This window comes from Martes martes, assembly GCF_963455335.1.
Source record: "Martes martes genome assembly, chromosome: 11".
Lineage (NCBI taxonomy): Eukaryota > Metazoa > Chordata > Mammalia > Carnivora > Mustelidae > Martes > Martes martes.
This window is the reverse complement of record NC_137899.1, coordinates 24,862,224-24,886,115: the sequence shown is the minus strand read 5'-3', so window position 1 is coordinate 24,886,115 and position 23,892 is coordinate 24,862,224. Positions and strand designations below refer to the sequence as shown.

The 23,892-nt window shown below is 38.1% G+C and overlaps 3 protein-coding genes across 6 annotated transcripts in view; 1 reads left to right on the top strand and 2 right to left on the bottom strand.

The window, feature by feature from the left end:
- PHTF2 (putative homeodomain transcription factor 2) overlaps positions 1-4,002 on the bottom strand; it is a 118,700-nt gene extending 114,698 nt beyond the window's left edge. The window contains exon 1 of the mRNA XM_080818812.1: positions 3,851-4,002. The gene's annotated coding sequence lies outside the window, so the exon portion shown is untranslated. The remainder of the gene's footprint in view (positions 1-3,850) is intronic.
- Positions 4,003-4,373: 371 nt separating this feature from the next.
- Positions 4,374-23,892, top strand: part of TMEM60 (transmembrane protein 60) — a 46,977-nt gene continuing 27,458 nt past the window's right edge. The window contains exons 1-2 of one of the 3 annotated variants that reach the window (XR_013967665.1): positions 4,374-4,581; positions 21,159-21,279. Coding sequence is in view for 1 of the 3 variants with exons in the window: in XM_080818884.1 (XP_080675010.1) it covers positions 7,957-8,358 (402 nt within the window). In the remaining 2 variants the exon portion in view is untranslated. Of the gene's footprint in view, positions 4,582-7,906; positions 8,504-21,158; positions 21,280-23,892 lie in introns of those variants that run through there. The other 2 variants (XR_013967666.1, XM_080818884.1) reach the window with 2 other exon arrangements.
- Positions 18,965-23,892, bottom strand: part of RSBN1L (round spermatid basic protein 1 like) — a 68,522-nt gene continuing 63,594 nt past the window's right edge. For both annotated transcript variants that reach the window (XM_080818882.1, XM_080818883.1), the window contains exons 6-8: positions 21,147-21,314; positions 19,783-19,891; positions 18,965-19,705 (exon numbers count right to left, since the gene is read on the bottom strand). In XM_080818882.1, coding sequence (XP_080675008.1) covers positions 19,064-19,705; positions 19,783-19,891; positions 21,147-21,314 — 919 coding nt within the window. In that variant the 3' untranslated portion in view covers positions 18,965-19,063. The remainder of the gene's footprint in view (positions 19,706-19,782; positions 19,892-21,146; positions 21,315-23,892) is intronic.

Below are 23,892 nucleotides of genomic sequence, written 5' to 3'. Positions count from 1 at the left end.
GGTAGTGGTTCAGCCACAGCCATTTCCTGCCCAGTTCCTGTTCACTACTCAGAATGAAGTCCAGCATATTTTCTTTCCTTGTGCTGTAAAACTACCTGTTCTAGGAAGCAGTCTGTTTTTCTCATGTGAAAACTGATCTTTATATTCTGTGTCATTTTAGCAATTCGTATGAGGCTAACAAGTTGGAATAAAAATGCAGCCTTCCTAAATGGCATTTAATATTTTCAACTTAGTCAAGTAATTCTGGTCATGAAGTGATCTACATTTATAAATCCAATGGAAGTTATTTATGGTTCTGCGCTAACCTGAAGGGAAGATACACAGTCGGGTTTTTTCTCAGATTTTTAAAGAACAGCCCCAATTTAAAACATTCTGTCCCATCATTAAGTCTCAAATTTGGATTCAGAAAAGGCAGTCAGCATATATCAAAGAGTAGTTTACAATACTGGCTGTATGTGGCTACATACTAGGTAAAGGGTTAAGGGAAGCAACAGTCACCTTAAGATTCTTCTTTTTTAATCCCAAAATACATTCCACAAATTAAGTGCAAATGCCTCTAGTGATATAAGTCTTCCTTTAGAGCTTAGAATGAAACATTGCAATGAAATAATGAAAGTGCTTAGTTGGACACGTTTGGAAAAGAAGTTTTAATTGTCACTGGGGGAAATAAGTATTAAATGGTAAACAGTACATAAAAATGTAACAATGCACAAACTGTTGAGGATTTCCTACAATTTTAATATCTAAGTTTGCAACTTCCAACTGCCAAAATTGGGTCGTACTCACCTTGCCCAGCCACATTTACACACAATTACCGTTTAAATTTTCGCCTTCACAAATACTTTTTACACAAAGCTACAATTACTTGCCATTCCCTCAACAATCCATATTCCCATCCTTGACCCTGCCTCCTGTTCTCTGTGGGATGCCCTCCTTCCCCAACAGTGAAAACTACCACTTACCCTTTAAGGCTCCAGAGATAGCTCTCCGCAACTCCTCCAACCCCTCTCCACTCTGAATATTATTCAATCTTCTTTTTTCAGGGCTTACCAGTGTGCCAGCACTTTATATACTCTGTTTAATGCTTACTACTCCCCCTTTGAAGTAATTCTTCTCCACTTAACAGATGAGAAAACTGAAGTTGAGAAAGGTTTACTATCATGTTAAAGGTCACAAGGCCAAACAGGAATTCAAATACTGGTATGTCTAAACTTCAACTGAATTCTCTTCCATTAAATCAGACTCAGGGTGCCTGGGTGGCTCAGTCCTTAAGCATCTCCCTTCTGCTCATGTCATGATCCCAGGGTCCTGGGTTCCAGCCCAGCATTGGGCTCCCTGCTTGGTGGGAAGTCTGCTTCTCCCTCTCCCACTGCCCCTGCTTGTGTTCCTTTCTTGCTGTCTCTCTCTGTCAAATGAATAAATAAAATCTTAAAAAAAGACTCTATGGCACTCTCTTATAGTATATACTGTATTGTATTATCATTATTTATTTCTCTCCCCCACTAAAGACAGGAAAGGGGACTCCATTCTTATACCCCCATCAATACCCAACAGTGCCTACATACAGTGACTCAAAGTGTTACCGAATATGTACAATACTCTTCTTCAGTTCATGATTTTGCAGCATTATTTTCCACTGATTATTCTCCTTGTACTAGGTATCTAAGAAGCCACTGTGGTGGTAAAGCATATTGGCCTGGAATTTAGGCTTTGTAACAGATTGCCTGGATGTAAATCCCACCTCCACCAACTCATTAGCTGAGAAATCTTGAACAAATGAGTTAACCAAAGTTGTGGTTAACTCATCTATAAAATAGAACAGTAATCATAGTACACACCTCATAGCATGATAAAGATTAAACAAGATAGTATGGAAGCAATCCAACTATTTTTCGATCCTCATTTTTCCTACATACCACCCTAAATTTTCTTTGGCTTAGTCTAGTGCAGACTTTTCAATTACGAACTCCTTTAACTTCTGTATTATATGGGCTAGCAAAAAGGTTCATTGGTTTAAAAATTGTTCAGGCCAAAAAAAAGTAAAATAAAATAAAATTGCTCCGGCCAGGATGCCCAGCTGGCTCAGTCAGCAGAGCATGTGATTCCTGTTCTCAGAGTTGTGAGCTCCAGCTCCACAATGGACGTGGAGCTAACTTAAACAAATAAATAAATATTTTTTTAAAAATAATAAAATAAATAAAAATTGCTCAGACTACCTACTTCATTTTTAAGACCAACTGTCCACTGCCAGTTTGGACTAAAAAAAAAAAAAAAAAAAACCTTTACTCTGGGAAGTTTGACTATACAAGAGTGCCCCCACTGTACATTATACTTTTTTCTCTTACTACATTTTCATGCCCTCTCAGAAAGCGGTGAAAGTTACAAAACACACTTCCTACCTTACTACTATCTGATCCACTAACCTGTGTGGGAGGCAGGCTATTTCCCCAGCAATAAATTTCCGTGGAATCACCTGTGTCTGGTCTCAGGCATGGCCGATTCTCTCCAGACCTCTAGATTGCCTTCCTCTGCAATCTGTGGAGGCTGAACCACTACAACTGAGAGCGGACACCAATTTTCTTCTCTTAAACTTAACAATGTTTACTCCAAGAAGTTAGGATTTCAAATTGTTATGCCATTTTACAGCTCTTTAGGCTAAGGTGCATAGTTCCCAAATTCTCAGAATGCCCCTTCCAACTTTAAAAATGCTAAAAAACGCTAAAAAATGCTAAAAAAAATCCAGGTGGGGAGGAAACAAATTTCTAAATAATAATAATAATAATAATAATAATACATGTTATCTAAAAACAAGAGCAAATACTATGGCTATACCCAAAGTCTTAGAGGGGGAAAAAAAAAATCCTAAAATATCTAGTTGGCTCAAGCTAACCAAAAACTATAAAATCAAGCACACAATTAACAAAGTAACCTCAAAGTAATCAGGATATACCAAAAACAAAGCCAGTAAGTATACATTACAATGTATTTAATAATTCACGAATTTTAAAACTACTTGGTATATAAAGCACTTTTTTTTTTTTTTTTGGTCAGGCTAAAAATAAAGAGTGATGATGATGGGTCAGTGACAGAATGGTCTCCAAAGTTACAGAAGGAGGTGTTGAGTTTAAAAGTCATGACTCGAAGGAACAATACCAAAATACTGGCTGTCAACATCAGGCAGACAAAAATAAGAAAAGATAAAGCAAGCTGATGGACTGCAGTATTGTTTCCAGAGGGGAAATAGCCCTCAGGTCCCCAAGAGGATTTCAGCACCCGCTCCGCAGTCTGTGCTGGAATCAGTGAACTAAACTGTTGCCTGCCCAGTGGGTGCAGGGCAGAGACCCTCCCACCAGCCAGCGTCCCGCGTGCGCACAGTCGCCCCCTCCGCCCGAGCCCGCTCCTCCGGCCGCTAGCTGACCTCTCCTGCTCGCCCGGGCTCGGCCACCCGATGCCCCCGCACGCCCTCCAAGACCGGCGCGCCCCCAGCACAGCGCCAGGGGAAGGAAGCCAAGGAGAGGGGCCGCGAGAGGGGGCGGAGGGGCGGGAGGCGGCGCTGGGCTTCGGCCCGTCACCATCCAGGCTCGAGGACGGCACGGACTCGGGAGGCGGGAGGCTGAACCTCTGCCACCGGTCAAATGATGGGAGGGGACCGCGGTTGACCCCGGCGCGCAGGTGCCCGCGGCTGCCGAGGAAGTCACCGGCGGTGGAGGGCAATGCGTTGGCCCCGGAGCCCCCACCTCCATCCCGCCCGCCGCTTCCCTCCCTCGTCCTGCTCCATCCCCAGGATTCTGTCAGAACCCAACGACCTCCACACGGCCCGCCCAAGCGCGGAGGTGATGCCGGTTCTTACCGTAGGAGCAGGCGCCGCGCCGCTAGGAGGCGGCTGGGGTGCGCGCGGGAGACTCCGAGGCGAGCGCCGCCGCCGCTGCGGGAGCCGGAGGAGTCACAACGAGGCTGCCGGCGGGAGCGCTGCCTCCAGTGCTGTCGCCCCACCCCCTCTCCCGCAGGGTTTTGCGCCGGAGCCTGCAGTCTCCGCGCGCTGGCGGGGAGGGCGAGAAAAGAGGCGGGGCACCCCCTAGGGGGCGGAGCCGAGCGCTGGTTGGTCTGATTGGCGTCTGTGGGCCCAATGGGACCACGGGTACTCCAGGCTGTGCTTAGACTGACTTTTCTCTTAGCCCGTAGCGGTAGAGAGGCGGGCCTAGTGGCTTCTTTTATAGCCGCCCTTTTGACAAACCCGAACGTAAGAAAAGGTCGGTTGGTTCGCACTGGTGGCCAAATGGTCCAATTACCACAGGGAAAGGGGCCTCTGAAACCAGATTGGCATCCTCTCTACCTATAGGTAGAGAGGGTAGACCCGGAGGCGGTGAGAACCTGCCCCGGATGTGGGCGTGGCCCTGAGGTAGAACACAGAGCCTCCACCGCGGTGGTTTGGGGAGGCGGAACTGAGATCTTTTTCTTGATTATCATGTGACGGGTTCTGGATTTAATGGAGGAGAAAGCGTGGAAAAGGCCAAGGATCCAAACTGGAGAGTTTTCTGATCTTCGCGCCCCTCCCCGCTCTCCGTCCAGCGGCGCTGCCAGGTGAGTCCCGGGGTCCATTGGGCCGGCATTCTCCCAAGGTGCATTTGCCCACCCGGTGCCTCGGCGCTGGCTTCCCGACCTCACGGGGTTTGTCGCTGCCTCCCAGCTCCTTACACTCCCCGCCAAACGTACAGACACCTGGTTGGCACCAGGTTTCTACGTGCGTTTTGGATCGTGTGCAAGAAACCGCGTTCAGCTCCCAAAGTATACTGGGCCCAAAGCGTATCCGAATTGGGGCGGACAGTAGGTCTTCGAAGACTAAGGGCGAGGATCGTTTATGAACGTCCTGAAGTTCTAGAGACAAGTAGGCCCCAAAATCATGTAAGTTGTAAGCAGAGCGCTGTTCAGCTGAAGGAAGGTTAAGTTCGACAAGGCCGTAGGAACCTTTCGAAAACGACTCATTTAGAGGAATTTTGTTGTGGGCTCATAAGCAAAACTGTCTTCGGGATAGGGTGAGTTCATTTGGAAGAGTGCTGGCAGTTGCGAGGGAAGGAAATGGGGGTGGTGTAGACCGCACCGTGGGCAAATTAATGAGTGCACACACAACTGCTAGGTGCTGGAACCGTGGGCAGAGCCCTTTCGATTTCCATTTTGGGACAATGCAGGAGATTTTGACAATGGATGAGGAAGCATATGAACTAATACTTAACTATCTTCCTGGTACCAGAAGTAATCACCTCGAATAGGACTTTAGTAGAGGAAATTTTTGTTTTGGAGTATGCAGCCCCTTCTCTTGAGGAGAAAGAAGACTAGTACGATTACTTCAATTAGTGAAGATTTATGAACAAGTAAAAATTGGCGTTGTAGCCCAGCATCCAGAATTCTTCAAGCGTCATTTAAATACAAGCATAGTGCTTCCCACTTGAGAGCATTTTAGTAGAAGTGCTTACAGAACTTTGTGGCATCCCACATTATAAAACCTGAAGCCACAGAACTGTGTGCTCTTTGTATCATTCCTCCATCTCCAGTCCTAAAGTACCTATGTTGAGTGTAGCCGCTGTTTCTATGACCAGTTGTTACTCAGCGCTGTATGCGAAAATTTGAACCCTGACTCATCCAATGGCTGATGGAAAGTTGTGTTTAAACAAGTGTATTACCATAAACTTTTTAAAGGTTCACAAAAACGGCCAGGTAGATTGGAGATCCGGTTTGAGCAAACTTGATTTACAGTATAAATCCATTTGTAGTTAATAATCAGTTCACATCCCTCACACCTCTTCTTCCAAATTCAGCCCCGTATCCCACTGTAGCAGCCCTTGTTCAGGAAAGGAGACCTGGAGAAAAAAGCCTTCCTGGGAGCAAAAGCATCTGCTTTTCATACTGCAGTATGAAGCCTCCGATCTGCCAGCTAAGAAAACAGGTGCTGGCAGATGGGTATCATGGGAAAAGGGGAGTTAGGAGATCCGTAAGTCACTATTACAGTAAAACAGATACACAGTCTTGCTCCATAATAGCCCACTATTTAAAGTAGTAGAGGTGTAGCAAAGAATATCAAAATTTGTTTTGTTTTGTTTTATTTTTTAGATTATTTGAGAGAGAAAGAGAGAACAAGTTGGGGAGGGGTAGAGAGGGAGGGAGAAGCAGAGCTCCTCCTGAGTGGGGAGCCTCATGTGGGGTTTGATCCCAGGACCCCAAGATCATGACCCCAGCTGAGGGCAGACACCCAACCAACTGAGCCACCCAGGCGCCCCTCAAAGTTAGTTTTAAAATCTAACTAGTTAAACATGCTAGTCTTGGGCATGTTATTCACCTAGCCAGTTCTTTCACTTTTTCCTTCTTATTTCTCTGCATTTTTACTCCTACCCTTCATCTTTTGCTACCCTACCTACCACCTTCTGATGTTTTTTTCTTTCCATCAAGTGTCTTCTCTCTATCACTCTTTGTGGCTTATTTCCTTCCATTTTAATCCTAGATTCTTCCTTTACCGAAAAATTTCTTCCTGACCCTTTCTCAGTCTCATTATGTCTTATCTTTTATCTTCTCCAAGTGTTTCAGAGGAATAAAGTATTGTCAGCTGTTTACATTTTGTTACCTTCTGTTAACTCCCCCACCCAGCTGCTGCAGTTTGGCTTCTGATTTCCATTCTACTTACCGTTTTCCCAAATGGTCCCAAAGTTGGTACAAAAAGCTTGAACAAGTATAAAATATACTGTCAACCTGTATGTGAAGGCTAAATAAATGCTTATACCTAAGTATTATAGATTAATGTGTCCCAATCAAAATTCCAAGTTTTTAAGAATTAGTGATTTTAGCAGTGAAAAAAAAATGAAAGGGCAAAACATTCTGGAAAAGAAATCTATGAGTAGTAGGTACTACTAGTCCTTTCAGATATTAGAGTATCCTAGAACGTATCTAATCATAGTCATATAGTACTAATGAAAAACAGAAATAGAGGTCAGTAAGACAGATCTATAGACAGATACAGATATAAGGGATATAAGAAATAACTTCTGGTTGCCTGGCTGGTTCAGTTGATAGAGCATGCAACTATTGATCTCAGAGGCCTAAATTCAAGCCCTACATTCTTTAAAAAAGAGAGTGAGAGAAAGAGCCTAAATTCTTGAGAAATATAGCATCTAGTAATAACAAAATGTCAAAAGTTTAAGTGGTCTTGATTACTGGATAGCAACTAGCAAAAAAATCAGTATCTATACCACAAACCAAAAAATATATAATTAGTATTAAAAAGAAAAATTCAGACTAATAGGTATTTATAAGAATTGCAGTGAGCAGGTTTCATTTAAAAAGACCCACAGACTAAACTATGTGAAAATCCAGTATGGCCCAATGATATCCTCACAACCTAACTTCTGTTTACTATCTGAATTTTTGTTACCCAGTCCCCTCCTTATTAAAACTCTCCTCCCTTGACCTGATAACCACTTCCTCCTTTTTCGCTACTTTGATTTTGGATGCTTTTTCTTAGTACATCTCAAAATTGAATGAAAATTTATAGACGTACAGATGTACAAAAAGAATTTAAGAATATCCCTGAGGTACAGGAATGAAGTCATGAGTACTTGGACTTGAGTGACAGCAGTATAAAGAAACAGACTATTCTTGAGACATTTTGAACAGAGCTTATGCCCAGTTGATATACTAAAAGTTTTACTGTATTTTGTCATCGGCTAAGGAATTATGAATGTAATGTTGTCAAAGGTGGCTACAAATTTTACAGGGTTTGAAAGGAAGAAGAATAGCATGTTTTCCAAATTAGGAAATCTGTGAGTGGGGAAGAGCCAGCTTTGTTCAACAGGAATGGAAGTGATTTTTTTTTTTTTTTTTCCGGTATCAAAACAATCCTGACTTTTTTTCCTTCTCTTAGGGTATATTTTCCTTTTTTCGACTCTGCAACAGCCTCTTTAAACTGTTTAAATGAGAATGTCCTTGGCTCAGAGAGTACTACTCACCTGGCTTTTCACATTACTCTTCTTGATCATGTTGGTGTTGAAACTGGATGAGAAGGCACCTTGGAACTGGTTCCTCATATTTATTCCAGTCTGGATATTTGATACTATCCTTCTTGTCATGCTGATTGTGAAAATGGCTGGGCGATGTAAGTCTGGCTTTGACCCTCGACATGGATCGCACAATATTAAAAAAAAAGCCTGGTACCTCATTGCAATGTTACTTAAATTAGCCTTCTGCCTTGCACTCTGTGCTAAACTGGAACAGTTTACTACCATGAATCTGTCCTATGTCTTCATTCCTTTATGGGCCTTACTGGCTGGGGCTTTGATAGAACTTGGATATAACGTCTTTTTTGTGAGAGACTGACTTCTAAGGACATCATTTCATTTTACTGCTGTTCAACAAGCTATCATTAAAGTGTTCTGAATCCTTGCAAGCTTGAAGAATACCAGAGAACTGAGAAAAATAACCAAATGTAGTTTTATACTGCTTCCATAAAAGTCTTTGTGAATTATGGACTTCTAGTCAATCCAAAGCTTAATTATTCAGTATTTCAGTTATTAATATCCTTATTATCCCTATATAAATAAAGTTTGTTTTTGACCTTATTTTTCTACTTGACTCTTAAATAATCTGAACGTACATGGTCAATTTGTAAAGTACATAAATATCAAGTCTTTAATCTACATTATTTGGGTAGAAGTTTTACATAGCCCCATTACGACCAAAGTAAGTGGTCATTTGTGCTTGAAAATTACAGAGGAAAAAACCTAGTTACTGAAATAGTTGTGCCACTTCGTGTTTATATTCAGGAGTCTGGGAGTTTGCCAGATTTTTATCTAAGCTAACTTCATTGCTACTTCTCCCTTCTGTTTATGACCCATGAATTAGAGGTGGCAATATTAAAAGAGCAGAGGCTTGCCTATTCCTAAAGTTAGAGGGAACTTTCATCCTGGTTGAATCAGGACAGTTCCTGTTTATGCCTGTTGTCCTGGACCTCAGGAAGTTAGTGCCCCTTTCACTCTTAAAAGTGTCCTGGCTTGAGAATTTATGGATGATCCTACCAAAGCACTCAACCCACTCCAGTGAAACATAGGTGACATTACTTACAAGAATTCCAAACAGTCTTACATGCATTATAACCCTAAAGCAGGTGATTGTTCTTGCCCTATACAGCCCTCACTTTTAGCTCTGGGAAGAACCCAAAGTAGTAGTTTGTCTGTTTTAAAAAAAACATCTAACGCACATGATAGTGATTCCTGGCTGCTAATACTTGAGAGGATTGCTTTGAATATAGCATTTTGGTCTAGTTCTTTCATAAAGAAGAAAACATGACAAAAAAGTTTAAGCTACACACCACAAATTAATATAGCTGAACTCTTGTTTGAAACTACAGAGCTAAACTAAATAAATAAAAATTGATCAGTTACAAGCATTTTTGTCTTATAATTGGTATGTATTCCTCTTTTGAGCATCTAAAAATAGGATGGAAAAGGATAGTTAATATGGGGAACATAATGTTCCAGGCTTGATTAGATATCCTAATTCAACTGAGAGATCCAAACAATATGGTCTCTCTGATGATAGATTCAAAGTAGAAGGCGGCTTTCATCTCTATGAGAAACCAGATAGGAAGATTCTGAAATTCAGCAAAAGCTGTATTTATGCAGTATTAACTGAGTATGATCTCTCACGGGGAAAAGGAAAAGGACAGCAACACATGTAATTAGCTGGGTCAGGAGTCGACAAAATTTTTCTGTAAAGGTTTATCTAGTAAATACTTAAGCTTTGTGGGCTATATTGTTTCTATCTCAACAGCTCAAATCAGCCCTGTGATGAAAAAGCAGCCATAAACCATGTGCTATGTTCAAATAAAACTTTATGGACAGTGAAACTTAAATTTTGTAAAATTTCCATATATCACAAAGTAGTATTCTTTTGACTTTTGTTCCAATTACTTAAAACTATAAAAACTATTCTTGCCTTACAGCCATACGAAAAACACCCCTAAGCTAGGCCTAAAACATGGAATTTCCTAAGCTAGGAAATTCTGTATGAGATTTCTAAGAGAAAAGGTGGGAGAGGTCTCAAAGGAAATAAGAGAGAAACTGGGTAAGAATTATATCTAAAAGGTGACATAGTAACTAACCTGTTGACCCATGAGGCTCAATTAATTGTAATAGTATCTGAGAGGTTCCCAGAAAGTACAACTTTTTCTTACTTACTGTATACTGACAGATTAAATAAACAACTTGAAGCAGCGTAAGTTATTGATGTTTGCCTCCTTGATTCTAGCACCAATTCAAATGTGTGTTTTATCCCCATACCACCAAGGAATTCTTTCAGTTCTGACACTACTTGGAAATAGGATCTGATCTCACAGGTTAAGGGTTCAATCCCAGAAGACGCCTCCTCCCTCCAAACTTGAGATACCAATTACAAATCCAGCTATAGATCGGATGTTCCCACGACTCCCAATTAATTTGCTAGAGCAGCTCACAGAACTCAAACATTTTACTTACTAGATTACCGGTTTATTAGAAAAGAATATTATAACTCAGAACAGCAAGATGAATGAAGTGGTAAGGCAAGGTATGGGGAAGAGGCCAACAGCTTCGACGCTCACGGGACATACCACTCTTGCCCCATCTCCTTGTGTTTAACCATCCCAGAAGCTCTCTGAACCCTGTCCTTTTAGGATTTTATGGAGGCTTGATTACATAGCATATTAATTAAATCACTGGCCGTTGGTGACTGAACTCAATCTCCAGTTCCTCTCCTCTGGGAGATAAGGAAGGAGGAAAGTTCCAACCCTTTAATCATGGGGTTGTTTCTCCCTGGCAACCAGCCTCTATCCTTAGGTTGCCTAGGAGTTTTCCAAGTCACCACGTTAACGTAAGTTCAAAAGACACCTTTATCACGCTACTGGGAAATTCTAAGGGTGTTAAATTCCTGTGCCTGGAATAGAGATAAAGACCAGATACATATTTCTTATAAATCACAGTCTCACAGCCTTAGTGGTTGGAATACATTTAAAAAATTAATTAAAGGGGATGAAATTATGATCACAGATAGAAAAAGCCAAACAGAATAATATATAAACAATATTGCAGAAAAATACCTTCACATTTGTCTTTAGTTCTAGAATATTTCCTTTATAATACAAAGATTTAACTTAAACATGAAGAGTTCCTTATGAAGCCAGTATTTTCCAAGTCAGCATGCATAAGACATAACTTAATCTGGTTTGGAGCAAAAGATTTATCAAAAATTCTGAGTAAGAATGCCTGTGTGGTTCAATTGGTTAAGCATCTGCCTTCAGCTCAGGTCATGATCCTGGGGTTGTGGGATCTAGTCCTGCATTGGGCTTCTTGCTCAGCAGGGAGTCTGCTTCTTCCTCTTCCTGCAGCTCCCCCTGCTTGTGCGCTCGCATGCACTCTCTCTCTCTCTCTGACAAATAATAAATTTAAAAATCTTAAAAAATTTTTTTAAATAATTCTGAGTAAAAGCAACTTGTGAACAAAATAACTTTTTTAAGACATGAAAATATGAAAAGTAGAGAATATTCAAAGAATTCACAACTTGTTCAGCAATATTTCATGAACACAGAGGCTGGGTATGGTGGTACCATCAATCCACCACATGAAACATTAACACGAATCCACCGAGAGAGCTTTCAAGTACAAAGAAATTTTGTTACACACGGCTTCGAGAAGTAAAGGCCCATCTGTGGGCTAACGTTTACTATGATTTTAAGAGTTATTAACCTTACAAATTAGGTCATCTGCTTTCCACTCTGCTTTTTTATAGTGCAGCAAGTAAGAAACTGATGGTGACTAATGAACAGAAGTGATGGCCAAAAAAAGAGGAAACCATAGAACAATTTTCATTATTATAGTAATATATGTAATATGCAGGCATATTACTATGTACCTGTGTCATCAAGAATTCTTCTCTTTACTGAGAGAAAATTAATGAGTCCTTTTAGCATTATATCAAGAAACAAGCCACAAACTACAAAAGGAGTTTCCTTTAATCTTGATTGGTCATGTTTCCGCAGTAAACGTCAGCTGTCCTCAAAGTGTTGTTGGGGTTCTTAAAATTCATGACATAGACAGTGAAGGTACATGGGAATTACAGTGTTAGCACCAGGATAAAACAAACAAGGGAAAAACCCTCATTATAATAATGATGGAAAAACTAAAGCCCAGATAAATGAAATCAGTCCATGGTCATTGACGAATGGTGAAGTTTTAACTCCAAATGCTACTTCCAAAATAGGTTTGCTATTGAAAAAAATATATATAATGCATCCATGGAAGATAAATCCCAGTTATCAAATGCCAGATAAGGTAACCCTGGGCTAAAAGCTTTTATGAGAGGGATCTACTTTACACTTTAATGTTTTACTCTCACTTTGCTTGTCCTATGTTCAAATTGCCATACTGTAATCATACTGGTATCTTATACCACAAAGTAAATTTATTACCACTATCTATATACTACAAACCCAAATCTGTAATCAGGAAAGGCAGTCTGTAACAAGACATGATTTTGAATTGCTGGCCCTGGGCAAAACAGTGAACTAGGAAGAAGTATGTTTTGGAAATCTGCCTACCTCCTCATGACCCCTTGATAAACATCTTCCTCTTCCCAGATGCCTATCCTTTGCCCAAAATTAGAGAGAGGAATACAGAGAAAAGATAATTAGTGAGAAAGGCATAAAATGATTAGGCTGACCCAGAACATAGCTCTTCTGACTATTCTTTTTACTATGTTAGTTCCAGGATCAGAAGCTAACATTTGTAGTGTCTACAATGTATAAACCAATGGACTAAGCACTGGGCATATTCTGTCATTTTAATTTTCACCACCAATTAGAATAGGTATTCCCTCCTCCCCCTTTTTACAGATGTGAAATAAAAGCTAAGTGATTTCTCCACATTACATAAGTGTATTCCCCTTTCATTAGCCATAGCTCTAAGACTCAAATCCCCTCAGCATAGTTATCATAAAAGTGAAGTGGCTTTACAAGTCTGTGAAAATGTGCCACCTTTGTGTCCTTGTTCCACTCCTGCAATGGCATGCATATGGACTTAAAAAATAAGTGCATGTTATCACCTTCAGTATTTTCAGTTTTTGAATATTTGTATCAATAGGGAGACTTTATCTTGCCAAGTTAAGACTTAGCAAGCTAAAACTCTGCTTCAGACTATAAGATATTAAGGTGCTTCTCATATATTTCCCATTTTAATCACTTTAGGTCTAGTTTAAATTTATCCTCAATTGGTAATGAGTGTGTTGAGTTTTACAGGTTTAACAATCTTTACAATACTTTCTCCACATTGCCCAATGGGCCTAGATGTTTAACAGGTAGCTTCTTAATTCTTCTTACTCGTAAGACTGAAGTACAAAATAGAAATTCGGTCTCTCTATAGCGCCTGCTGATCAAATTTTCTCCATGTTTCTATTGCAACTCTAGAATTACATTATGAATTAAAGTCAGAGACAGGTTTTATATCATAGAAATGTATGTAATTATTTTTCCCACCCCCAGTAAAGTTAAGGTACAACTTTTGTTCCTTCAAATATTTATTGAATACCAAGTGTATATATTAGGTGTCAAGGATACAAAGGGATTAAAAAAAAAACTTGTAACTTCTAGTTCATGGTTTAAGTAGAGCCCAACGTGTACTTAACTAACATGTACATTAAACGATGTGAACAAAGGGACACAAGTAGCAGGGCAAGGAAAGGTTCTACACCAGCTTTGGGGTAAAGGGACAGCTGTAAGGGATGAACTCAGTAAAAGACAAACAGAAGAGATGTTTAACTAGAGTTTTGAAAAAAGATTCCACAGTATTGTATTCCAAGCAGAGATTTCCCCAGCAAAGGCGAAGAATTTTAAAAGTATATAAAGGAAATGGCAAGTCCTGGCACTTGGTAAAGCTGAAAATTGGGCACATTAATGGAAGACTGTAGTAGATGAAGCTGGAAAGGAAGGGTCATATCATGAAGGCTTTTTGGTGTGATGCTGAGCATCTGGCTTCTATTCTTTTGGAAAGGAGCCACAGAGTATTTCTAAGTAAAAGAGTAATAATCATATATGTCTTAGTAAGATTAACTTGGTGGTAACAAAGAGTGGATTGGAATGGGGGCAGGGGCAGAGGACTGTAAGCAGCAGACTAAAGTCATGGGATTATGAAGATAATTCAGGGACAAAGTATAGAGACCTAAAGAACCTGAGACTGCTTTAGATAGTGGTGGCTAAGGCAAAAGAAGACATCTAAAGAAATGGAAAAGCAAAACAGAACAGATAGGCCATACATACAATGTTTGAAGGAGTAAAAGATTGCTAACAAGTGCCATAAGGAAACAGAAGTATTAAGAAATGAATCCACTGAATTTGGCAGTCAAAAGGTGACCCTTCAGAGAACCACTTCAGCTGGGTGATTAAATTTGAGGATTGAGACAAAATTGTAATGAAATGAGGAAGTGAAGGCAGACAGAGATTTCCAAGAACTCTGTCATTGAGGAAGAGGTATGGAACAATAGCATAAACAAAAGCCAGACTAAAGAAAAGTTTTTGTTTCTGTTTTTTTAAAGAAGATAGACTCATGATTTTTCACATAAATGTCTGGCTCAGTTAAAAACAAAAACAAAATTTCAAAGAAGAAACTTGGGTAGAGGGAGGATGTGGAACTGCCTGTCCAAATAAAACTTTTAAGCACCATATTATGCAAAATATTTGCAAATATACTGACTTGTCTCTGAATCTGCTTGTTTGTAGTCTTCAATAGTACCAACGCAAAGAACTTTATAGGAAAGCATACAGATACGACATTTTAAAAATATAGATGCATAAATTCTAAATTTCAAAATATGTGGAAGGACCCAGATGTATTTTAAGAGTATAGTTCTTGGAAGGCAAATATAAGTAGTATGTTTTAATTTTACTTTTAATTTCTAATTAACATAAATGATATTTGCCCACATTTTATTCTCAGCTCATTCACACTCCCTGATTAGGTCTACAGTCCTAGAGGGAAGATAATCTGAAATGCAAGATGTTATCCCCTCCTTTCCCTGATCTCCCAGTAGAGATAAGACATAGAACATCTATAAACTTAAAGAAGAAAAAGCATCTCTGCTTTTAGCCTCTTGTGCTTGACATTCTACAAAGTGATGGTTTCCATCTGCAATATGCAGTATGTTAAAGAGAGAAAAGCCAGAGCAGAGATAGAAATTTATACTTCTTCCGAGTTATCCTTTTAATTATTTTATCTGAGGTACACTGTCAGAGCTGAACATGTCAAACATAACTCTTTCATGAAATAGACAAGGCATTCTAAAACCAGTAAAATTCTGTTTACATTTCAATGTAGTTACACCGGGTGGAAGATTAATAGTCAAGAGCTCTTCTATCACTCTGAAGACCTAAAATCCATCATGTCACTTTTTACCAGCTTAAAAGTATTTTGAAAACAATGCACTTTTGTCTTCCCCTCCTGGGACAGAAATAGTCCTGTCTAGAGGGAAGGGAAGTGACTTGGCATGCCATCTCAGCACCCACACCAAACTAGTTTAACAGCCTTGCTTTAGGTAATCCTTAATATTCTAGGTTGGTATATGAGTCAACTTCTCATAATTTTTAAGAGAAAAAAGACTTTCAGATTGAAATTACTTTCAAGGTCTTATGGTTTCAGTTGAAGACAGAAACAAGAACTTTTAAAGATGACGAGATGAAAATAAAATGTCAAATGTAAGAAAATAATACAAAACAAAGATAAAAAGATTAGTTATCAATTTTAGTATTTATTGAAAGGTGGAAGACAAGGAAAATTCCTCTCAAACTCTAAAAACAAATCCTGTATCTCTGCTAAATGTAAAATGAATTTTTAGCTATTTGCTTTACATGACAATAAACTCATCCAACAAAATAACTGAATGCAAATTTACCAAAACAGTGCTAATCTATTATTTACAAAAATGATCTCACCCGCAAGAAGTATTTGGGGAAAAAAACCATTTCACACTCAGGAACACTAATGAAATACCTTGAAGACATAATACAAGAAATAAAATTTGTCCTACCCTCTCTGACCCCTCCCTCCCATTATAGAATGTATTGAAAATGAATCTATGTGGGAATAAACAAAGTTATTTCCAATAATCTCTCTCGCGCGCGTGCGTGCGCGCACACACACACACACACACACACAGAATGTTGTGCCAGATCAACCTAATCTTTATTTAAGGTCAGCAGACTTAGGGACAAGGGAGATAATGAATATGGCTTCCGTCAAGTTTTCAACTAAATATCACAAATGCTTAATTCTTTTGCTAGCTAACCAGCTAACCTGAGAATGGAAAAGATTCTACTTCTTCAATAGCTAAAGGGTATGAACCAAAATAATTTAAAAAAAACCAAAAAACAAAAAGCAAACACTGTAGCAGACACCACTGAGGTACCTTAGTTTTTTTTAAAGGTCTGTGTATCAGTTTAATAATTTACATGATGACTGTTTATATAGCATAAGATCATACAGAAACTACATCTCAAGTGCTTTATCGTTCTGGTCCAAGAAATTAGAAATATCAACAAAAAAACTTGCGTTCAGATAAAGAACTGGAATGTAGTAACTAGGAAACCATTAACATAATGCAATATTGAAATAGAAATTATCTGTGTTTAAAACAAAGGTAATCAGCAAGTTCTAGATTGCATCTGAAGAGGATTTTAAAATTATAACCCATAAGACACGGGATATTACCTTATTCAAGGTGACAAAGATTCAAATATCTTGAAATCTGAGCCCACTGATTTATATTTCATATATTTATATTGTTAAATGCATATATTTTGTCAAATGTAAAAATGCATTTTACAAAACACTGAATTTTCAGAATATGGAGAAGTTTTGAGTACTGGTTATATAAGGAACTATACCTAAAAGCAACCACTGTGGTTGTTTTAGATACATCTTTTAGTTAAAAGTTTAAGGCTCAAAATATTTTGGAGGGATACCCTAAAGACATTTTATTACTGTATGATCTCGTTCATCTATGTGTATACTACTGGAAAACTAAAATATTGTTAAATATATCACCCTTCACTTAAAAAAAAAGGAAACATTTAACCACATGCTCTCCTGTTTCTCAATACTGGTTTGTTACAAACTTTTTCCCCAAAAGGTAGATGCAAATAATAAATTTAGCTTAAAAGAGAAGATTAAAGTGGTGAGGAGCAGACTAAGACGGTAACATATAAAACCAAATCCCTATTTACACTATGATTTATACCTTCCTTATCCCATGAAAATTCCTATATTGCAAATATATGATTTCCTATAAACCATTGAGATTTCCTACAATATTTGCCTAACCCTTTTAAACTGTGGGCCAGAAATGACCTCACTGCTGCAATTGATCTTTTCTGGTGAAATGCCTCTTAAGTGGCTTCTTCCTAACCATAAAGATAAGCAGTTTTATGGGTACCACAAATGAGGCTGGAGCAGAAACAATTTCAGCAGCAACACTAAACCAAAGACAGCACAAAGAATCTCAGTTAAAAGTCATCAACCAAAGTATGAGCCCAGAAAAATACCAAAGATAAATAAAATAAATGTCCAATGAGCAGTTCCTTTTATCAAAGCATACATTAAAGACATCTGTTTGCCTTTTAATTACAGTAGTGGAAGCAGTCTCAAATAGTGCTGAAGTCCATCACTGAAGAGATTTGTTTTAATCTTTAGCTAGGCACTGGGAATCCTGCTTCCTATCCTAATTTTACTTTCCAGAGCTTTTTTTGGAAAACAAAACAAAACAGTACTCTAAGTTGTTTACCTTGCCAGGGTAGGGAGAAGGATCCTTAGAAAAATGAGGTAACACATCTTATTTTGTTAGTTATATCTCTGTATATGGCAGTTGAGTCATGGCCCTTAAGATTTTGTATTTGTCATACTTTCCTCCTGTTCTGCGAGAAAAATGTAAAAGAGGATTTTAACTGCTCACACCTGAACATTCTGTAACTACAGATTTTTACTAAGCTACTATTAGATATAGTACAGGTGCTTATTAGTAAGAAAATTCTCAACTTTTTCTCATTCCAAACACTATAGAGAAGATTTACGTTAGGGCTATGTAATCTGACCATGTAGCTTCATGAATTAGAAGAGTTAAATACCACTAACAGACCTTGTTTCTCCCAACTTTATAAAACTGCTTCTATTACCTAAACTGCTTTCTGAATGTTGAATATAAATATTTTAAAATGTATTCCAGGGAGTGAGGCTAGGAAGTTTCACATATTCATCTTATTCAGCAATTTAAGAAGTTATGCAAAATATGATATACATATCTATATATATTCCCATACATACACACATATATAAATATGCTTTCATAACTGAATCTTGGTTTTAAAAAGGCTTACACAGTGTGGGGAATTTAAATATTCACTAGATTCGAATACGTACATTTGCACTCCATTACCACTCTAAATGGATACACCAGCAGAAACATAACAGACCAAATAAATGATTTAACTGAATTGTCTTTGTCTTTTTGCAGACCCAACAGAAAACTATTTATTATTATGAACCTTTATTAAGAGGCTCACATTTCCGTATAAATCACACTAAAAAGATTTTTAAAAAGCTATTTACACTACAGTGCTGACACATTAAAATGAAAAAAAAATTGGTATAAATAAGCTCTATGGAAAAGCCTTAAATTGTCAAAAAAGAATTCTGGCTCATATTACAAAATATATATATATATATATATATATATACGTTAATGTCAGCTCTATTCTAAAACCTACAATTCCAAATCAAATGATTCTTAAAGACTCCTTTTGTTTAAACCTGTTATGTTTACAGTGCATCTGGCCCTAAGTGCTTTGATCCTTCACAGTTATGGACAGGCACTGAGGAATGTTACAAAGCTACATAAACTCTATTTCGTAACAGACTTGGGAGCAAGTAGTTGGCTTGCTTTCAGAATTCATGAATCTTTATTACATTATTAACTTTGAAAAAAAAAAGAATTTTAAATGGTATGTACAGATTTAGCACAGAATGTCATCATCTTTTCTATCTTGATTTGAATGTGCTGAACTATGTTGCCTCGTATCAACTAGACTTATGAGACTTCCAGGGCACAATTCTTCCTTTAAATCTCTGTTGCTATTTTCAAATTTAGAGTCCTTGTCAATCTTAAATTCTGTAAATTGAACATGATCCAATTTTGCTTTAACATTCTTGCCATCCATATTATTCGGTGCTCTAGTCTTTTCAGGAATATAAATATTCACAGGTTCTTCCTTGATTCTTACAGATGCAACAGGTTCATGTTTAATCTGCTGTAATTCAGATTTAGAATGAAGTCTGTCTGAAAAATTAGAATCCAAGGAGGTTTTGCTTACAGCACAAACCACGTGGTCCGTGTGAGGTCCAAGAACTGATGATGTGGAATCTGGTGATCTGCCTGTTTCATGAGTAGCTGTATTCTGAGCAGTCTCCTCCTCTGAGTGATATAATTTGAGCCGAACGTGCCATGCTAAACTGCACACTGCTGAAACTGTCTTAAACTGATGAACAACATTCCTTGGAATAAAATAAATGTCATTATCATACAGCTGAATCCTGGCATAGCGGATGCCTTCCCTTCTCAGTTGATTAAGTTTTGCATCATCAACCCACTGGACGCACTAAAAAAAAGAGGAATACCATTAAGTCTTTTCTACAATAAAAATTAAACTGAAGACAATAACGGTTTAAGATATACCTGAGACAGTGGAGGTTCATGTAAATCTAACTGCATTCGTTGAACTACTTCTAAGAAATCTTCAGCATGAAAACAAATTACATCTTTGGTTATTCGGGGTTGAGCAGGCCTAAAAAAGAACATGAGATAATGAAGAATCTTCCACCAATGTTTTGTTCTGTTAAGTCCTTATTAAATTTAAAGCAAAAATAGTTTGTGGTCAAAACAAAAGTACCTAGAAATAAAGTTAAAATGTCATTAAAAGATCACTGTACATATTTAAACAAAGGGATAAAACCATGAGTTCTGACCTAAACATAAATAAAACTAACTTCACTTTATTATAGCTATGTATAACCATATTTTAAAAAATTAAAATATTTTGAATTGGTTAATTATGCAAATCAAAAAACTAACGGCTTTATCTTAAAGGTCAATACTTCAACAAATTAAATGCTGAAGATGAAACTACTACATAAAAATTAGAGGTAAATATGGGGCGAAGAGAACACTTTCTTCTAATAAAGACATACATAACTGCAGTTATATCTAAAATTCCTTGGTAACCCTTATAAATTAAGAGACATTCATTAGAACAGTGCTAATAAACTATTATCAATCTATTTGTAGGGTCTAATAGTATCTTTAAATATAATTCTAAAAAAAAATCCCCAAATTCTTAAATTAATTAGCAATACATAAACAATTTTTACAGAAGATGATCAAAAATGGATTCTGAAATGAAACTCCAAGCAACATAACCCCCACCCAAAAAATCATACCAATGCAAATCATAAACAGATTTTTAAAAACCAGCGATAAAATCTAACCATTAGGACTCCTGGGTGGTTCAGTCTTAGGCTCAGATCATGATCCCAGGGTCCTGGGATCAAGTCCTGCATCGCGATCCCTGCTCAGCAGGTAGCCTGCTTCTCCCTCTCCTTCCCACTCATGTTCTCACTCCCTCTCAAACAAATAAATAAACAAAATCTTAAAAAAAAAAATTTTTTTTAAACTAAGCCTTATACATTACATTAATACACAGGGAAAGAAGAGTAAGAATGATGCAGGCTTCTCATCAGGGACAATGATGATACAGTAAGCACCAAGTGAACCTTAGTTTTCTTTAACCTTAGTTAAGAGAACTGTTTTCACATCTAGTCACTTAGAAAATGAAATTATTACAGTCAAACCCAAAAGAATAAAACTACTTTCTAACAACTGAAAATCTTTAGTGGCATTATATAATTAGGATATCCAAATAACAGTGAAAAATGAAACTTTCCTTACAATGAGGAGAAATACTGACAAACTTCCCAAGAAAACCTTTCATTAAAATAGCAGTAGTTCAAAAACAAACCAAAAAAGCAGTAGTTAATATATACCACTCTCCACAGTGCACGGCCTTCAACACTCCAACAGCAGCTGTAGTCTGTCGTTCAAAACCTTGTCCTATATGATCTGCATGGGCTCTTGTCCTGTCTTCAAAGAGCATCTCACGGGGCTCACTGGTTCGAGGTAGGTACTGCAGGTTTTTTATTTCATTGGTAGTTCTGTTAAAATCAAATTACGTATATATGATATAAAGTGGAGGTGGGGGGAGAAAGAGAGGCAGGCCTATATATTAAGGTTTAATTGCCTTCAAACATTTGTATTGATGTACTGAGGCTTAATTGCCATGAAACATTTAGTAATCACATAATTCAGGCAGAATGAAATTTTATTTTATTTTTTTTTAAGATTTTATTTATTTATTTGACAGACAGAGGTCACAAGTAGGCAGAGAGGCAGGCAGAGAGAGGAAGAAGCAGGCTCCCCGCCAAGCAGAGAGCCCAATGCGGGGCTCGATCCCAGGACCCTGGGATCATGACCTGAGCCGAAGTCAGAGGCTTTAATCCACTGAGCCACCCAGGCGCCCCAGAATGAAATTTTAAATCACCGGCTCCCAAATCAGGTTCTATCTTTAAAATTAACAAGTACAAACAAAAACAAATATATAATCCCCTCCTTTTTCTAACATACCCTTCATGGAAGTGGTAGCCGTAAGATGGATGGACAACTAAATTATAGATGGTGTGGTTTACCCAAAAGTTCCCCTGTCCAGAATCTTTACCTGAGGTTTGTTTGGGTCTTATCTGTAGAACCATCCCCCACTCAAGCCACATGGCTAATGTAAGATATATATCCAGGAAAAAAAAGAACTTTAAAAAAAATGTATTAATTAATATTTATAGAATACCTATTATACACCAGGCACTGCAGCTAGTGAACAAGATTGTAATGAATGTAACAGACAAGTTCCCCACTTTTGTGGGAGTTCATACTCCAGTGAGAGAAAGACCAACAAGTAAATAGCAAGAAAACACCAAATAATTAAGTGTTTCCACAAAATGTGCAGGATTTATTGGAGGCAGACAGAAAACCTTAGTTCCCTCTTAAAGGACAACCAACCATTTGCCACTGGCACTCTATTCTATTGCTCACCTAGATATGCACACAGAAGCTGCTACTTAGCCTCATTCAATGCAACCCTCTCTAATTTAGCTACAGAAGGGGAAAAGGGTGAGAATTTCTTTGACTAGGAGTCATCATCTTATTTACCTTTCTGTATAGTTTCTCTGTTGCTTTCAGAGACAACTCCAGATTGCCCCCGTAACTTTCTCCTCTCATCTTTGTCTAAATCCTTAGAATCACTCTTTCTTACTAGTTCTCTAATTTCCCTAGAATCACTCTTTTCTTACTAGTTCTTTAATTTACCTGGAATCACTCTATCATATTAGTTCTCTAATCCCCCCCAAGCTCTACTTTAACTGCTCTTTGTGTATGTATGCTTGTATTACAGTCATATTACACACTCACACATAGACACATGCACACACAGGTGATGCTACAACATACTATTTTCAACCTTTGTGATGATATTCTATAGGTGTCAGAGAGCTAGATGATGGCCTTGATTCCTACAGAAAGCCAGCAGGCTTTCATGCCTACAACTTTGTTCTCATTAACACCACATTCTAATGAATTAAGACTTAATATGGGGGCGCCTGAGTGGCTCAGGTCATGATCCCAGGGTCCTGGGATCGAGCCCCACATCAGGCTCTCAGGGAGCCTGCTTCCTCCTCTCTCTCTGCCTTCCTCTCTGCCTACTTGTGATCTCTGTCTGTCAAATAAATAAATAAAATCTTAAAAAAAAAAAAAAAGACTTTATATGAAGCATTTAGCACCATGCCTTGGGCAGTGTTATTAGTTGCTCAGACTACAGTGTGATGTGAAATCATCACATTTACATGGATTTTAATCCCTGAAGTACAAACAGTTTACTCAGAGGGCTGGTGAGTTCCCTTAAATGACATGTAAAACTTTATGGATGTCTGTATTTTTTCTGGGGAGAGGCTTTCAGATCTCAAAATGATTTATAAATCCAAGTTAAGAACCACTGAGGAACATAACAATTTTATCATTTACTACCAACTTATAAATTAACTTGTAGAAATTTCATTCAAAAGATATTTATTAAGCAGCAGGCACTCTGTTTATGTGCTAGAAACACATCAAGTAACAAGCACAACATAGCCCCTGTCCTACAGTTTACTTAGTAACCATTTTCCCTGGTTTTTTCTTTCAAGATTAATAATCACTGTAATTAATAATAAAACATCTTTATAGATCTAAAAAAAGGTATCTATCACCCACTCCATTCCCACCAATGTTAACTCAGTGTACATTTTTTCCACACTTTTCTGTGTTCACATAAATACACACGTTTCTTTTCATACAAACAGACTCATACTATGTACCTTACTACTCTATATTATTTTGTTCTTTTCAAATGTCACCCTTCCCGATCAACACACATAAATAACTCATTTATTTGAACTATTTCACCATATATTCTTTTAAGATTTTATTTTCTTAAGTAATCTCTACACCAAATGTGGGGCTCGAACTCACAACCCCAAGATCAAGCGTCTCCTACTCCACTGACTGAGCCAGCTAGGAGCCCCAAAGGAATGGATATTGGGTTTGTTTTGTTTTGTTTGTTTTTTTAAGATTTTATTTCGCCATATTTTTAATTGGAATGTACCAAAATGAAGTCAACCATTCCACTGTTAATGGGCATTCAGACCA